The sequence below is a fragment of the Dendronephthya gigantea genome, unplaced genomic scaffold, assembly GCF_004324835.1.
Source record: "Dendronephthya gigantea isolate DGI-Jeju-01 unplaced genomic scaffold, DenGig_1.0 000033F, whole genome shotgun sequence".
Classification (NCBI taxonomy): domain Eukaryota; kingdom Metazoa; phylum Cnidaria; class Anthozoa; order Malacalcyonacea; family Nephtheidae; genus Dendronephthya; species Dendronephthya gigantea.
In genome coordinates, this window is record NW_021163043.1 from 1,773,628 (window position 1) to 1,792,850 (window position 19,223).

At 36.6% G+C, this 19,223-nt stretch overlaps 1 protein-coding gene across 2 annotated transcripts; it reads left to right on the forward strand.

Moving 5' to 3' along the window:
* Positions 1 to 1,361: 1,361 nt before the first annotated feature.
* Positions 1,362 to 16,344, forward strand: LOC114525125. 2 transcript variants are annotated; one of them, XM_028546339.1, is made up of 3 exons: positions 1,362 to 1,737; positions 8,501 to 8,551; positions 10,969 to 16,344. In XM_028546339.1, the coding sequence occupies exon 3, from the start codon at positions 10,990 to 10,992 to the stop codon at positions 13,786 to 13,788; it is 2,799 nt and encodes a 932-aa protein (XP_028402140.1). In that variant the 5' UTR covers positions 1,362 to 1,737; positions 8,501 to 8,551; positions 10,969 to 10,989; the 3' UTR covers positions 13,789 to 16,344. The 2 variants fall into 2 exon arrangements, with proteins under 2 accessions (XP_028402140.1, XP_028402141.1); XM_028546340.1 differs by lacking the exon at positions 1,362 to 1,737 and adding an exon at positions 7,818 to 7,930.
* The last annotated feature ends 2,879 nt before the right edge of the window (positions 16,345 to 19,223 follow it).

The window sequence follows — 19,223 nt, forward strand, 5'->3', positions numbered from 1 at the left end:
GCTATTAAACAAATGTCTCATGAATTCATGAAAATGCAACTGAGCCTATTCATTCCTCCATTAGTCTATAATCTATTAACCTTCAATTCCTGATTAGCCCCATGATAATATTCCTTTGAATGGTGGGGAGGGTAAAACTGTCCAGAAGTTGCTGCAAATTGAAAACAAACTGCTCAGTCAATGCATGTCTGTATAAATTTATTTTCCATTTAAATAACTATCTTAACTATGACTAACAAAGTCAACATGGTAAAATTAACAGTTTAATGTTCCAGTAATTTGCAAAAAAGCCATCCCCAAATTCAATAGCATCTTCATCCTAAAAAAGAGAGATCAGACCAAGTTTAACTGTACTCAATAAAGTACACCCAGAGGACAGAGCCAGAGGGGAATAAAAACCATTGCAAACTGATTAACAATCAAGCTTGTAGCTTGATCAACAAGGTGCAAGATGCCAAGAAGTCTATTAAGCCATGATTATTGACTTTGCATTTGACAAGGCAAACAAGATAACATACTAGACTTTTAACAACCACTGTTGAAATCTGACAGTAAAATATTTTGTATCAGCACTCACACAGTCATCATGTTTAATGTTTTAAATTCATCTAAAGGATCAATAGAGAGACTAATAGATTCACTGGGAGGATTGAATATTGATTCATCTTAATTGTTTGGCTGAAAATACTCATGAGTTGGCATTAAATATGAGTGAAAGCTCCAGTGCAAATGCCATAAGAGTTCTATTCAAAAGCCAAAACTGGCAAGACATAGCCAAAACTCAAAATCAGTTATTGATCCTTTTTCATAAAGTATAGTTTTTCATAGCGTAACTAAGTCATGTACCATTGATCAAAAAGGCTGCACTCTGCAGCATATTTGCCGTTTTTAACATTAATTTCAAAAGAAATAAACTGCAACAGACGCTTTGGTAGTTGTCTATACCAAAGGCGAAAAACGAAAATGTTGTGAAAACCGGCTTACCTGAGGTAAAAATTGATATCCCGATAGGTGAATTAGGCCATTCACAGCATCATATGTAGAGCGAAAAATCACTTCTCCATTTAACTTGTTGAACAGGGAAAAAGAGTCTTTTTAGATGAAACGCGGAGAAAATATATGCCGAAAACAATACCGAAAACCAAAAATATTTTCATAAAAATCGGGAGGGTGATGGACACGTTTTTGACTTTGTATCGCGGTATGTCAGTGGTAATTACCATGGGCAAAGGGGACCATGTGGCGTCAGCAAAGCTGAAAATCCGCCATCTTTTTCGTTACACTTTTTGGTGGCGAGCCGGTCCTCCAGGAATTATTATATAGCTCAGTGGGGGACACTCGTTTCAACATTAAATCGGAAGAGTCGACTCTCTGTCCATCTCTTCTCTGTGTCTTTGACGTTCGCGTCCTCGAGCTAAATCTGCCTAATGTTTCCTTCGGTCGCAGTAAATAAGTGTTAATTCTTCCTTTGTGACCTCACCCAGATCCTGCTTCTCTTTGAGTCTTTGTATTTCTTCAAAGTCTGTGTTCGTTATTTGTCAAAATGATCGTATTCTTGGACTAGAAGCTCCCAAAGTGACTTGATTCGTCGTGGATGATCAATTAATTCATTGGGGAAGTGTTGACTTAGTGTTTGAGCAAAACTAGAGTTGTTTTAACAAGCTTTATCGAGGCAGACAAGCCCAAAGACAAAGGCATACGGCTTCGGACCAGTCGTGATTGCCGAAGGTAATCAAGGTATGTTTTCTCTCATATTGCGATATACGAATGCGTCTTTGTCTATTTTGCTATAAATAACAATGTTTTGACGGGATGGTTTGGTTTATATTTGTGTTTCACGTAGTATATTGCACATTGTTGCTTATATATACATTGCTTTTATAATAATACTAATAGTCAACAGAAATATTCACATCTGATTTTGGCATTTTGCTGGGTAGGGAAAGAATTTATTTTTCAACGTTTCGCCGTTAATATCGTATGCAAAGTAATACAGCAGTGACAGTCAGGGCTATAGTTTTATTTCATCAGTTCTGCTATAAAGTGGTCATTATTAAAACACATCTAATTTTCAATTTATACAGTGCTCCCCTAGTTTTAATACAGGAAATCAATTTTAAAACATTCACTAATTCATTTAGCCCCAGAGACCAGAAATATCTTTCAGGCAGAATATCATCATTTGATTCATTTCTTACATGTCCATTTTAAACATTTTATTCCACCTGCTGAGATAAAATTATCAGAGTTATCACAAATCAATTAGTTTAGTAAGTTCAACTTCGAATGAAATCAGCCATTGTTAGGGAAATTGTTAGGAAACAGATTTGGTTGAAACCATCATGGAACTGGATAATTATCACATAACCAGTAAATCGTTAGATGAGAATTTTATTAGAATCTGTTTGCCCATCCAAGAGGGTGAAATTCCTCCATAGTCAAGCTGTTATTTTTTGTCCTTTCTTGTCCTAAAAATCTAATCCATGCCAAATATGCATGTGTATGGCAGGGAAACTCCCCAGTTGGTGCAAAGAGGAAAATGTTTTCCCAAATGGGTTTCCCCTCAGAAGCAACCTTCAAATCACAGAATAAAGATCAAATTTTATAATATTTTTCATGACACATTATTCATACTGTTGTCTCATTTGAAAAGATTTATAGGTTAAAACTCACTTGATCACACAGGTCAAACAATATATGTTATATCAATTGGGCGAAATCAAACACAATCCAATGGAGATTTTTCACAATATATTGTAAATTCTAAATTGATTGGATTGTGATTAGATTACAGTTAAACTATTATAGAAACAAACTTAAACACAACTCACAGTACCTGAAGAGTGGATCTCCACTGATTGTCAAACTATCGTTCCCTCTCGCACATTTGTCTCACAATGGACCTGATATTCTTATGTTCTCTGTTTACACTAACACCTAATCACTAATTCAATCACATCTCATGTAAATCAAATAGGATCATGCTAAATTTATTTAAACTATGAAATAATTAATAACCAAAATAATCTAATAGTAATAACTGAAAAAATCAAACCATAAACTGTAAACTGTCTGATCCAGAGGTGATGAAATTAAAAGTCTCATAACACTCTGATTTTCTAACAGTGTTATTCAGACATTATTCATAAAACTTCCTAATGTTTCTTGCATGTGCATGAGAACTAACATACTACTGTATTTGCAAAATAATTCGTGTGACAAGGTGCTGCACTTGCATGCAACTTCAAGCTTGTCAGGGAAAACTTTTTTGAACATTAATATTAAAAAAGTTACTGTAAATGATCTGTATATGTTCACTGGTTGACTGACTGGAAGGTTTATCAGGTCAGGTTGATTGGCATGTATTCAACTTTTCAATGCATTATTCACCACATGAAAAAGAGTTGGGCATTTCACATAATGGCATCAAATGTGGTATAACAACTGCCTAAAATAGACAAAACACTTCTCAACGCTTCGACCTGAGGGCCTTCGTCTGAAAAGTTAGAATGAAATAAATAGGGGAGAATACATGTTTTGTATGGGGCAAAACAAGTAATAAAAATGGGCCAGTTAGAAAACAAAAAATCAAAACAACGCCTGACTCTAGGCACTGTGAGAAGCCTGATCAGCAACAAAAACATATTACAACCATTGACATATATAATTATATTATTAATATATATATATATATATATATATATATATATATATACACCCATTTGCAAAAGCGTTGGCCGCAGATAGATAGATAGATACTCGAAATCTAATTAGAATTGCATATGTTGTGTAATATGATTGAAATCCCATGCAAATGTAATCATATGCAATTCTAATTAGACTTCGAGTATCTATCTATCTGCGGCCAACGTTTTTGCAAATGGGTATATATATATATATATATATATATATATATATATATATATATATATATATCAAACACAAAGTCTACTTAGAATCAAAGTATATTTGAATATAAATATTAAGGCTTATATATCAAATTTTCGATTGTACTCTACAACCTTCATCAGAACAGGGTCTTAGTTCTGATGAAGGTTGTGGAATACAATCGAAAATTTAATATATAAGCTTTAATATTTATGTTCAAATATACTTTGATTCGTAGTAGACTTTGTGATTGATATCTATGTCATCTACTGAGCAGATCTTGGACATTTATATATACACATATATCTATATATATATATATATATATATATATATATATATATATATATATATATATATATATATATATATATATATATATATATGTTTAAAGATTTGTAATCCAGGCATATTTGTTTGTCAATGAATGTACTCGGTACGAAAGCAGCTCTTGTACACGCGCTTTTTGCCACATAAATATTTTCCAGAATATTTTCCCATTTTCGATGCACTTAAGTAAGGCGTGATTTTGTTTATGTTCGACATATTCGTCTACATATGGTTTTGCCCATGTAGATTATCACATTCTAAATTTTGAACTAGTACGTTTGTTATTATAAATGATTTATCAACAACACGGTAGAGTAGACATGGTTGGTTGTATGTGCATGTAGGTGCGGAACAGCGCTGTGGCGTCGTATTGAATAAACTTGCATTATTAAATGCCTGGGACTGCACAGCGCTTCGTCGCGTGGTGCAGTTGTGTATTTTTTACAATGAAATGAATAATATGAAAATGAAAATGAAAATGACGCCCTAAATAAACAAATTCCATAACTACATGTCACTCACACGACATTCTAAGGTGCGTGGCAGTTTTAAATTAATTATGATTTTTGGCACTTCACTCGATGCAGGTAAATTCTAGAGGTTTTAAAGGGTCTTAATTTCGAGTGGAATTATACACACTTAAATTCAAGCCAGGAACAGTTGATGGAAAAATTAGTCAACTATCAGTCCTCCGGTAGGAATCGAAATGCTCAAGAGAAAATTAAATTTGAAAATTAAACGAGACTTATCTGTAAGTTGAAGTTTGATTTGAATTATATAACGTCATCAGTTTTGAACGTAGGAGTAACATGAGAAGCACGCGCTCACTTTCCTAGCCAGATTGGCCGGGCAATTTCAACAGGTTTCTCCCCGGACCCACGCGTGCTGGAGGTTGTCGGTACATTTGCATGGCTTTGGCGTACCAGGGTTGTGTTGGGCAGTCTGGCACTATCACTACCCCCTTCCCTCCTTCTTCCTGGATTTTTTGCAGTAATGCGGCTATGACACTAAATGGAGGGAAGGCGTAGAACTGGAATTTAGCCGGGTTAAGTGTGAATGCATCAACTGCGATTGCACCTGGGTCAGGTTGGTATGACACATTAGGTAGGAAATTGAGTATTAAGGCGTTATGCAAAAATATCAATGTTTGGTTGGAATCCAAGTGGGGGAAAACACCCTTAAAGGATTGAGCTGTAAATCATCCATTCAGCGTGAGTGCAAGTGCTGCGTGATTCAGAGTCGGCTATAGTATTGTCAACTCCTGGTATATGAGCAGCAGTTAGCCAAATTGTTCGGCCGATACACCATTCCCAGATACGTTTACCCTGAGTGTTGCAATTTGGGGAGTGACTAGTACCCATATGGTTAATTACTGCGATTGTGGTCGTGTTATCAAGGTAGACACGAATATGGGTATTGGTTAAGGATTTACAATAAGTCTTTAGTCCTAAGAACAACGCTAGTAACTCCAAATAGTTAATGTGGCATAATTTTTCGACATCCGACCAAAATCCCCCGGTGCGATTGCCCTCGTAGACCGCTCCCCAGCCAGTGAGGGAGGCATCTGTTGTGAGCACATGGGACGATTTACCTCGCGAAATAACATTTTTTTACTCAGCTATATTGTCGCCCCACCACTGAAGTTCAAGTTTTGAGTCTTCAGATAAGGACATGTGTGCGTCAAAGTTTCCCCTACATGATTTGAGGGCTTCAGTTTTGTTACGTTCTAGAGCTCTATAATATAAAGGCCCATGCGCTACCCCCGTGAATGATGAAATGATCTTACCAATAACTTGCGCAACCTCTCGAATAGTAGGCCTATGTTTTGATAGTAAAGACACGCATGGTTGTCGTAAGGCTAATTTTTTCTCTGATGTTGGGGTTATTGCATGTCGACAGAATTAATTTCCAGGTCGACGAATTGTAAAAAGGTATCGATAACATTAGATACACATTGTTCAAAGGTGTTACCTGGAAGGAAAAGATCGTCGATATAAGGAGGGCAGTCAAAAGGGGTTTTAGTAATTTTGTGAATGTCCGTGGGCAACTTGACAACCCGTTTGGCAAACAAGTGAATTGATATAGAACTCCTTGCCAAACAAAGCGAAGGTATTTGCGATCAGGATGATTGATGGAGAGCGAATAATATGCGTTTTTAAGGTCGAGCGAAGCCATGAAGCAACCTTGTTCTATCAGTTTCAGCATAGAGTGTAGGGTATCCATTTTTTAAATGATGATAAGAAACAAATTGATTTAGGCCTTTAAGGTTTAATGTTAGCCTGTGGCTGCCATCTTTTTTCGGTGTTATAAAAATATTGGACACGACCCCGCCTGGAGTGTGTGCGGTGACCTCAATAATACCTTTGGCGAGCATTTTTGCAATTTTCTGTTCTATAACATCCGATTCCTGGATCGAATATGGCATTTTAGGACATGTGCGTGTTATTGTGAGAGTATCAAATTGATAATGGCGCCTGTCACAGTGTTCAAGATTTCTGGCTCAGAAGTTAACTTTTTTAAGGCTGGAATAGAGTTTTTTAAATTACCAGCCTAAAAAGTGTCGCCTCGAAGTCGTAAGACTGTCGAAAAGTTGTTAAACGGTCAAAAATAAGCAAAAATTTTAATTTAATCTGTTTGAGAGTACTCAAGATTTCCTGCCAGGTTTGTTTTTGAACATCGGTTTTTTCTGGCCCTTCGCCAAAAAATGAGGCCTGTTGTCAGCCCGATAGTCAGAATTGTTGTTTCTCGGTGGACGAGAATTAGTGAAACGATTATCAGGTTTATATGTTGGACGGTTGGTCCGGGCTTGTCTATTTCGGCTAGCGCCAAGGGTTAGGCTTATGTTACTCGTTTCTCTCCCTTTAATCTCTCCCTTGTTTAGCCAAATCATCACCAAAGATGGCCTGTTCTGTTAGGCAGTCAACATGATCAGGTTGACCTAAAGTCACGGGGTTTTCGAAAGATTGAGTATCACTGTTGGTCGGATTCATGACAATATTTTGTGTTATCCGACTTATCCCGCGAAAAGCTAAATTGTGAAATAAAGCCTTAAAAGGACTAACTAATAAACCTTTACCAAATTACTCTAAGAACCAAGCGATATAAGTCTTGCTAGAAGAGTAAGCTTGAATGATGCGAAGAAATTTGATGTTGCGGCTAAGAAAGCGTGTGTACAATGGCTAGGAAAGCGAGCGCGTGCTTCTCATGGTACTCCGTAGTGACGTAGACTGATGACGTATATAATTGCTTTTGAAATGAATAAGACGTCTCCAGACAGTTTAGGTGAACTAAATAATTCAATAATAGAAATATTTTGTTTTTGTTTATATCAAATGCGTACTAATACGAATTCATGTATTGTTTTTTTCAAGTGAAAATACATGCCTTATGCCATATAATAAACTTTTTATTAACCTTGCTTGCTCGCTCTTTACCGAGAATTATCGGACTTCAATCTTTTTGTACAAACTTCGCTCTTAATTCGAGCTCGGTCTGTTCAAAAAGACCTCGCGCTCGGTCAATAAGAAGTTATTATTCTTATTATAAAATGTCGGTAATTATTTAGTTTTGTCTCCTTCAATGGCCACGACACGAGGATGAAATAGATGATGTTGGTTATATATACGGGAGTAAAGTTCTGTGATGTTTCTGTGATGTATACAGTTATAAAAACACGCGTGGGAGTTTGGGAGAACGAGAAATAATGAGATGAGTGGGTTTTCCACGTTATATTATTTATCTGCGAAATATCCATAAACTTACAACCTTAACAATCAAAACTGTTTCATGATTCCAAGATGCAACGGCAACAGATTTAAGAAAACTTATATTATAACAAATCTTAGAATTAAGAATGATCAAAATTTGCTAAATTTTAATGGTTTTTTTTCTATGACCGAACCAAATGTATAGTTAGTTTTTATATAACCACAGTTAAACTAGTTATTGAAATGTTTGCTATAAATTATAAATACATTCTTAATGATACCTACTTTTTATTTCTTTGCGAAAATCGTGTGTATTTCAGCTTTAGAGCTGCGAAGTGATTTGTTTTAGTAAACAGTAATAATATTAATTCAATAAAACAAAATTGGGAGTCTGTATACGATCTGAAATATAAATACGGTCTCCCGCTTCGTGGTCGTGCGATTTTTGCAATGACGCATCAGCACTCCACTCAGTGCATTTACCAGTATAAATACGCATTCCACGTTATACTCACATGACATTCTAGCCGCTGATTGGGTGGGTTAAAGTTACAATCAGAATTTGTTCTTTCTAGGTTTTAAATTTTGACCATGTAGTGGAATCATCGCTTTGAAGATTTGAGAAGGTACGTTTGTGTCAGTGTTGGTTACGTTCTTCGAATTTTAACAGTATGAGTGTCTATTGTATTCTATTGAGTGACACAGCACAGAGCTGTGACGTCATTACGTTCTTCGAATATTAACAGTATGAGTGTCTATTGTATTCTATTGAGTGACACAGCACAGAGCTGTGACGTCATTGCGTTCTTCGAATATTAACAGTATGAGTGTCTATTGTATTCTATTGAGTGACACAGTACACAGCTGTGACGTCATTACGTTCTTCGAATATTAACAGTATGAGTGTCTATTGTATTCTATTGAGTGACACAGCACAGAGCTGTGACGTCATTGCGTTCTTCGAATATTAACAGTATGAGTGTCTATTGTATTCTATTGAGTGACACAGTACACAGCTGTGACGTCATTACGTTCTTCGAATTTTAACAGTATGAGTGTCTATTGTATTCTATTGAGTGACACAGCACAGAGCTGTGACGTCATTGCGTTCTTCGAATATTAACAGTATGAGTGTCTATTGTATTCTATTGAGTGACACAGTACACAGCTGTGACGTCATTACGTTCTTCGAATATTAACAGTATGAGTGTCTATTGTATTCTATTGAGTGGCACAGTACAGAGCTTTGACGTCATTACGTTCTTCGAATATTAACAGTATGAGTGTCTATTGTATTCTATTGATTGGCACAGTACAGAGCTGTGACGTCATTACGTTCTTCTAATATTGACAGTATGAGTGTCTATTGTATTCTATTGAGTGGCACAGTACAGAGCTGTGTTGTCATTACGTTCTTTGAATATTAACACTATGAGTGTCTATTGTACTCTATTGAGTGACATAGTACAGAGTTGTGACGTCATTACGTTCTTCGAATATTGACAGTGTGAGTGTCTATTGTATTCTATTGAGTGGCACAGTTCAGAGCTGTGACGTCATGTTAAATGAACCGGTAACCAATATAGAAACAAGACGCCTATTCTTGCGGTAACTGCGTCGCGTCAATCGTTGCTTGCAACTGTGCCCCATTTCCTGTTTTTCCTCAATATTTATTCCATACACAGCGACTCGTGTTCGTGTTGTTTTATATGGGCGTGTATCGTGCATGCAGTTTCCTGCTTTTGGTTCGCACGACCCGAGTTCGAATCCCGGCGACAACAAACTTTTTCAATTATTGTTTCAGTAAAATATTTCTTTTTTTAGGGTTACTCGGCTTAGGTTACCATTTTAAGTTTGTTTATCACGAAAATAATTTGATAGGAAATCAGGAGAGTTCAAAATACGAGTATCTTAGTTGGCCTGCGCGGCCAGGAAGACCGGGTCGAAAACGCAAAAAACACGAAAGAAAAAACAAACAAAAAAAACACCGACGGCAATTCTAGACACCTGGGGCCGGTTGTATCAAGCCCGTTTAGCTTAAACGGTGGATAAGTTCAAAATACAAAGCGAGTCTATCGTTTTATTCAACAAGGGAACTAAATGTTTTTAACCTTAATACAAAGATTCTGTTTACAACTATATATTGAGTGCATAATATTCAAGTTGACTTATTCAGGAGAGATGTAAGAGTGTTAAAATAAAAGTGTATTCATCGATCCTTAGTCTCAGAACAACTAATCTGCTTTATTTGCTGTTTATAGTGTTTGATTATCGTCAGGTTTTAGCCCCTGAGCCTCACAATCGTGTTATGAATTATTACTGCGTCGCGCACTGGGGCCGCTTGTATCAAGCCCGTTTAGCTTAAACAGTGGATAAGTCAAAATTAATTAACACAGTCGATCCCTGAGCGCCTAATAGTACTGCATAGACTTACGAAAATATAATAATCCAGCTTAACTGGTTACATGTTTAGGAGGCACAGCCATTAGTCTGAGAAGAGAAATGTTTTATGAAGTGTTATTTGTAAAAATAAATGACCGAGAGTTTGCTGAAACAGCTTTTCAAAATTATCACTCGAACTAAATGGAATTTATAAAAAAACTTCAACGACAGTTTACAATCGAAAATGAAAAAAATCGAGTAGCAATAGATCTTAAATACACGAGATATTTTCATAAATTATTTGGCGTCAAAATACGTTCAGCTCATACCATGTCTATAAATGAGAATAGGCTTTCAAAATTTATAATATCAAGAGAAATCCCATTTCCACACACAAATAAGACAGACGGAATGTTTATGGAAATTCTAAAATTAAGTTCATGTGAGTTTGTCATATGGTTGGTAGCAAGTCAGAAACGTTACTCCTAAAACAAATATCTCTTCACAAAATTATTTTCACAAGAAATCGCTTCATTTAACAAGTTTAGGTTCCTTCCGACTTTCTTTTACTACAAATTGTCGTAAAATATTATAAACCCCACCTCGTCCCATTCTTTTTCTCGGTGTAGCCTATATAATTAGTACAACCATTTTGTTACAGTAACAAACCGCTTCTAATGCCATGGATTCTGACGAACTGCAAGAAAAAGCAAATTTTACAAGACTCAGTAGACTTTTAGTTGACAAAGGAACTGAGGCTTTGAGAAATAAATTTGATACCATCCATCCACCTGTTAGTCTACCCAGAGTACTGGCTGCAAACAAAACATCTCTTCAAAAGTTAAAACCTCGAGTTATTAATATTTCCCAGTGGGATTTACTGTTTCCTTCGTCTGGCAACCCACCAGATTCCAAAACATTTGATGTCACATTACTTACAGTTCTATTCCGGAACATTTGTGGTTTTCCATCAACAGGATGGGGTTTAATGCCTCCGAATACTGATAGATCAGAGCAAGCGAATATCACAAGAATCAAGTTTTACAGAAATGAAGTTATTGCACATGTAACAACAACTCGAGTTGACGATTCAACATTTCAATCTTTATGGAAGAAAATTGCCCAGGCATTGGTAGAATTGGGAATTGCACAAAGCGATGTCGATGATTTAGAAAAATGTCCTTTAGGACCCGAAGAAAAAATATATGTGCAAATCCTTGAAGATTGGAAATTGCGAGAAGATGAGTGTATTAAAAAGCTTGCTACAATTGAATGTTTTGTGAATTATTTAACACAAGACTCTGAAGAAACGCGCATTGTAGTAAATGAAACGCACGATGCAGTATTTGAAATGCGCCAGTCATTGGGCAAGCGTACGCTATCAATACCCAATCCTGAAAAAAAATCCCGCATGAAAAGTGATGAAGATTTATTGCGAAAACTTGCTAAGCATAATTTTAAAAGTAAAATTAAAAGAAAAGTGAAGTTTTTCCTTCCTGGAACAAGAAAGTGGTTGTTAAAGAAAGTTAACGAGTGGTTTCAAATGTGTAACAATGATTCGAGAATAAAGTTAATAACAGCCGGACCAGGATTTGGTAAAAGCGTGTTTGCCGCTAAAATCTGTGAAGATTTTGAGAAGAATGGAAAGCTGGCTGCTTGTCACTTTTGTGATTTCAGTGATTCAAACCTAAGAGATCCTATGGTGATGCTGCAGTCTCTCGCAAGTCAGATGTGTAAGAGCGTCCCTGGGTTTAAGAATGAGCTCCTTGATCAGTTAAAGCGACCTCATCAAGTCCAAAGCCTCAAAGATGCCTTCCAAATATATTTGCTAAATCCCTTAGATGAATTGGAAATAAAAGAGCCACGTTTAGTTGTCATCGATGGCTTGGATGAAAGTGCTGCTGATAATAAGAATGAAATTACGCAATTGATTGCTGAATATTTTCCTGAGCTTCCGGAGTGCATCAAAATCTTGGTGACGAGCAGGCCAGAGATTTCCGTTGCTGATCTAAGACTAAGAGATGATCAAAAGATTCACATTGCGAATGTTGATGACAACAATGACTTAGATCTTGAACTTTATTTTAAAGAATGCCTTCCAAGTTTAGTTGGCAGGAAAGTGGATGGAAGTGATATCAGCCGTGATTTGTCTAAGGATCACCTATATCTTCACCGCTTTTGGGGAAATGGCAGCCCTGATATCTATGAGGATCATCCATATCTTGACAGCGTTCGGCGAAATATAACTATTATTTCCATTTTTGTTGCCAAGTGCGAGGGCTCATTTATCTATGCGTATCACTTTCAATCAGGGCTAAGGGCTCGCTATGATCTTGAGAAGATAACAGATAATGATGTTATGGAGTTTCTCCCAGAAGGTCTGCATTCTGTTTACGAACGATATTTTAAACGCCTTGAAGACGAGCTTAACAACATAAAAAACGAAAAGTTTGATGTGTTGAAAATTTTGGCAATGCTGGCTGCTTCCGAAGGACCTCTTCCCCTCACTTTCGTCGCTCAGGCTTTTGGTTTAGCTCCGGATTGTCGCGAAACGAAAGTCATCATCAACAAAGTTAATGAAACCGTATCGTGCTTGTTGTACGTTTCAGATGACATGTTAACCGTGTTTCACAAATCTGTTATTGATTGGCTTCTGGCAAAGGGCTACAAAGATCACCAGTATACTGTCAATGTCGATGATGGACATAAATCGCTTTGGCTTTTATGCGAAAAGATTTTTAAAGAAATTAAAGATAAAGGTGTTCGCTCAGGACTTGAGGTGAAGTTCACTAATGACGTAAAATACGCTCTGAAACATGGTTTAAAACATGTAGAAAAGTGTGAGATGGAGGAAGGTTTGTTTTTGTCAGTTGATATTATTATCGTCAGTTATATGTTAACTGTAATCGATTCAGATGTATTGCAGCGTTTCTGGCTCAAATTACTCCAAAGTTCTTGGATTAAAAACGAAGATTTACGCGCCCGCATTTCGTACCATGTCATTGAACTTGACCATTTCGAAAGTGCCATCGAATATTACTCAAAAATTTTTTCCGACGATTCAGTTAGAAAGGCAAGCCTTCCACAATGGTATTTACAAGCGGTTCGTACACATTCTCCAGAAGGTTATTTCAGCGATGATGAGAAAAAAATTGCGGAGACGCTATTATCAAACCTTTCACCTTTTGTCGAGTCGAAGTCTTACGAAGTCTCGGTTTTGCCGCGAGCAGTCTGGAAATGCGAGGGCTTTGATGATGTTGCTTTATCTAACGATGAGAAAAGTGTAGCAGTTCTAAGTCTGGAATTTATCCGTGTGTTTTCCCTGCCAACTTTAGTTGAAATTATTAATTTTTCGACAAATATGGGAAGAATTTCATGCTGCACATTTTCTCCAGACGATTCGCTTATATTATTTGGTGAACTGGAAACGGCGTTTAACATTGCTGGAGGAAAGGAAGTCCCATTTTTTCCTGGAAATTAAGAGACATTCCGGTTCTGTGCATTTTCCCCTAACGGCAAAAGACTGGTGACTAGCAACGGTTCAAACACCATTAAACTATGGGACGTTGCCAAACGAAAAATGCTGTCGTCGCTTTCTGCTGGATTTCCTGTTAGTCGGTGTTCTTTTAGCGTCACAGGGTTATTTATTATTGGAAATTCAAACTCTTCATCTTATCCGGGTTATTCGTTGTGTGTTTGGAACACCATCACATTGCAAAGAAGTGATAAGCGAAAATTATCTCACAGGGAAAGGGAGAAACCAGTTGTGTTAAAGAGTAGGAAATGTGAAGCATGTTTTCAGCAGGGATTTCAGGAACCAAATTCTAAACAGTTAGAAATACGTCTATATGCCAAACATGGCAAATGTCACGAATATGTAAGGAAATGTATAATGTCATGTCCGTGGATCTGCAAAGATGTGGAGTGCATTTTTTCTTCGGAAGAATATTGTTATTTGAGTGTCACAGAAAGTATTCCTTTGACTGCGATTGTTGCTTGGAACCATCTTGTTGCCTATCCTGACCGTTATAACATTGGTGCAACCAAAATGCAAGCTTTAGAAAATAATCTGTGGCTCCATTCAGATAGTAAAAAACTAATTGTCTTTAAGACATTAACTCCTAAACAAGAGCATTCCTGTCTGTCACAGCGAACGGAAGTTTATTCGAGTTCGTTTTCTCCTGACGGCTCTCGACTTGCATCCTGCAACTCAGATGGATATATCAACGTATGGAATGTCTATACCAGCCAAGTTGAACAACGTTTCAAAATCAGTCAATGTGGGTCAAAGTTTTTATGCTGGTGGTCGAAAGATTTCTTGTTTGTGATTAGTGAATTTAACAAGTTTGTCTTTTTAACGCGATACTCGGTAGATGAGTATTTAAAGATTGTGTCCACTCACAGTCAACAAGTGTCGATGTGTAATTTAGATAGCTCCATTTTTGTCCGAAAGGTTGGTTTTTCTGAAGGCTTTGTCAGCTTCGCTCGCAAATGGAATGAACCCGTGAAAGTTCTGGATGTCACAGATGTTGATGGTCCTGTAATGATCAATTTGCCTGGAATTGAGCCGAGGATGGAAGTGGAAATTTCGCCTGGTGGTGCCTTTATCTCTGGTTGTAATAAAAATAAATATTATATTTGGAAAAGAAAAACCGAAAAACCAACTTCGTATGAAATCTTTTATCACCGTGACCCTGGAAGGACTGACAGATTGCCTTATGTCGTAATTTTCAGTAATGATTCCAAAGTCGCAGTGGTCATGAGCGTAACTAGTAAACGGAGTCGGATAATTGATCTGGACACTGGTGATTCTAAAAAGATAAATTCTGGATTCGAGTCCTCAGCTTACTTCTACTCGAGGTCATTTTGTATTCGCAAGAGTGGAATTGTATTAACTTTATCTGATCACCTGATAACATTTTTTGACATGGACTCTGGCGCGATTTTCGACCATTCCTATCAACGATACTTGAAAATTTTACTCCCAACCCAAACAATTCTTTCCCCAAAAGAAGACGTGCTGGCTTTTCCTGACCGCAAAGGTGATATGGTGTTTCTTCGACTGTCTATTCCACAAAATCCTTTGTTGGACGATATTAAGCGAAGTGCACTTGCTTCGCGGAACGATATTAAATGTCTTTTTCTGGAAAAAGGAGACTTTTTAGAACGACAGATGTTTTGGAATTGATTTTTTAATTAGGATATTTCTTAATGAACTCAGTGAGCAATAACATGAAAAACTATCATCAAGAACATTGTTTTCGGGCAGCGGCTAGACTTTGCTTGGAGCTGGTCTAGAATGGAGAAGTAAGACACCTCCTCCCTCCGTTTATCTGGGAGTTCACCTTGGGCAAGTGATAGCACTCCCTTGCCTCCCTAACTGGGGTTACAGTTTGTTAAACAAAACAAAGATGATATCTTCAATACATCTGCAAGAAACAAGTCCTAAAAAACTGTGACCAATGCCAGTCGTATGATGGTGTTATTTAAGGTGTTCATTATGGTAGTTATAGTCATGTTAGTGGTGATAGTTCTCATCTATGATGTTGTGATGGTGCTGGTCTCTACGATGGTGCTAATGGTAATTGTGCTGGTCATGAAGATGATGGTACAAATTGTAGTAAATATATTAGCTGTATTTTGTTCACGAAGTTTGATGCTGGTGAAAAAGAAAATAACGGAACTCAGTGGCGTCATGCACTAGAACGATAATAGGGGGGAATATTCATAGTATGTATGTATAGAACTGCAAGAACTATGCACATTACAGAGAACGTTCGTTTTTTAGCTAGGAAGGAAGATATTTATAATCTGAAGCGGAGCTGGAAGATTGTGAAAATTTGACTGAAATGTGAATAATATTATGTTGAACTAATATCAAAAACTAATATCAAGTGTTGAAATAGGATATTACGACTTAGAAAGTGTCTCGTGCACACAAGTACATATCTGCTTGATATCTAATCATAGGCTAATGCCAGCATTTATTGTAATTTGTATAGATTTGTAATGATTTCTAAACCGTTTCATGATTTCACTTTGTTGAGTGTTGTTGAAATTCTTATTTCGGTGTTTGTCTTACATCCCTAAAGTTGTCTCGTGTGATATCAACTTGGAGCTAATTATACCAAGAACCAGGGTTGCCAGATTGGTTAAATAAATTAGCGACACACCTGCATTAGTGTCCACAAGAAAACAAAAAACTAATGGGATGACTGTATTTAGCTACTTTATTTATCCAACCCTGCCAAGAACCATATTCGTCTGGAGACTGGATCAAAACATGGTCTGAGTAAACTTGATATTTGTTTCTTTTTTTTTGAACGTTTATGAAAATTTCTACACATTGAAGTCAAAATGATTTTTAGCTTTCTGCCAGCATCGGAGCGTAGATCAGTTAACTTTTTAAATGTATTTTGTGAGCTAGTTTGAGGCTGGGATAATTATTAAAATGCTGATGTTAAGGAGGAGTCTCCTTATCAGACAAGATGCATTTTGCGTTCTCAAATTACACCCATGAGATATTCAGAATCATCCAGGGACCGCGGAGGTAGAGAGAGAGTTGGGTGGATAGTTTTTTTTGTTTTTTGAAAGTTTTCCTCAGTTTTTCTGTTCCGCACCGAATTGCGAGGAATGTTTTAAGACTGCACCAGTGGCTCCGACAGATTTGAATTTTCCTGTTGTGATAATTTCTCCCATGGAGGAATTCCAGCAATGTCGAAACAGTTGGAAAAAATGTGGGTGGCTTCCAATCACTTTTTTATTGCCTGGCTTCTTAAGGCTGTCTTCCACTTAAGCTGCGTCACACGGTACCGGATCCACTCATCACGGCATCTTCGTTTGCCGTTATGAAGCAACGATTATTAGTAAATGATTATTAATTTGATAGATTCGGTATATTTATTTAGCGCTCAGAAATTAAATCACTCCATTGTCTTTCATTAACTTCAAAATTTGACCTTCTCTGGTGACCATGTCAACGGGGCTTCTTTCAATTTATTTACTTTTCAAAGATAACATATATAATGATTTAGACTTCCGTGTGTGTACGTGCGTATGAAAAACGCGTGCGTGGAAAGCAGCTTTAGGAATAGAAAAAAGATAAATCATCGCAAACTTGTCAGATTCGGAGAAGTTAGAACTGATTGTTCTGAAATCACCTAACGCTCGCCTGCACTGTTTGTCTAGAATAAGGCTAAACTCTGTATGAAAGGTATCTGTATGAAGCACAAATTACTGATCTTTTTATTACAAATTACAAGGCTAAAATCCGCGTTGGAAGGTAATATTAAGCACAAACTTCAGATATTCGTTGTGACCTCAGAATTACTGGCCAAAACTGGCCTCGGAATTACATTAGTTTTATTTGTGACCAATATTTCTTCCGTTTCTCGCAATCCGCGCACGTGATATCAACAGGTAAGTTAACGGACCAGGCAAAAGTCCCTGCTTTAAACCGGGCGCACACACAAGGATTTTACGGTAGTTGGTCCATTCAGGTTTAGACATATAGGCAGCCCTTGCCCAGACTTGCGCGTGTACGCGAGTCTACTCCAGTCGCCACATTTTGATGAAAAATTGAAAACAATCAAAACATTCATCTAGACAATCTAGACCTATGTTTAGACAGGAATCGGCCGACTAAAATCGTCGTGTGTGCGCCTAGCTTTATGAAATAAACAAGATTGGATTTTTATATCTACACAAAAAAGGATTATGCATCAAACAACGAAAAGGTATGTACATAAATCTTATAGGTAGTTCAAAGGGCCCTGTCTACAATTTAACTGGCTTTAATAATATATTTGCATGTGTATCTACATAAATAATATGCAAATATATGTCACATGCGTTGCCATTTGCCTTTGCATTCCGAGCCTATCGGCTTTCTACTTATAAATACTTATGTGCTAAAGCTTGTAATTGCGAATTATCTGACAATATTCTTTAAACTTTAACGTTGGACTATGTTTTATATATATTCACTCCCTGAATGATTTCTATATTAAGCAATTGAATTTTGATAGGGCATGTCATAACACAATCTCATAATTTATAATTGTACATGTACAATACAAACAAATGGTAGCATACAGGTGAAAATATTTGAAAGTTTCTCATTTGGCTTAGGGTTGTACAAATACTTTCGTTAAATATGATTCAGCTACAACTTTGAACTAAAAAAACAGGGCTACACAATAGCCCTGAAAATCGTAATGAGCGTGATAACTCTGGATAACTCAAACATTGACCTTATCATGATGCTAATAAGCTTAACATTTGCCTTATCATTTGATAATTTTGAGCAAAGCTCTCTTTATTATTGTATAAATGTGTACCAAATGGCACTGAATAGTCACAATGCATATCGATGACTTATATTTATGATGATTCCTCTGATGTAAAGCCATAATATTTAAAAAATATAGCATCTTAACATTGGCCTTATCATTATGCTAATTAGCTTAACATTCACCTTATCATTTGATAATTTGAACAAAATTCCCATTATTTTTGTGTAAATGTGTACTAAATGTCACCATATAGTCACAAGACGTATCGATGAGCTATATTTATGATGAATCTTCTGATGCAAAGCCATAATATTTAAAAAATATAACATCTTAACATTGACCTTATCATTATGCTAATTAGCTTAACATTCACCTTATCATTTGATAATTTTGAGCAAAACTCTCTTTATTATTGTATAAATGTGTACCAAATGGCACTAAATAGTCACAATGCATATTGATGACTTATATTGATAATGATTCCTCTGATGTAAAGCCAAAGTATAGAGAAAATATAGCATGTTAACATTGACCTTATCATTATATTTTGTTGTATAATGTTCACTCCCCCCTGGTAAATGGTTCTTTTGCAACAAATAGACTCCTTAAGTAGATAAGTTGA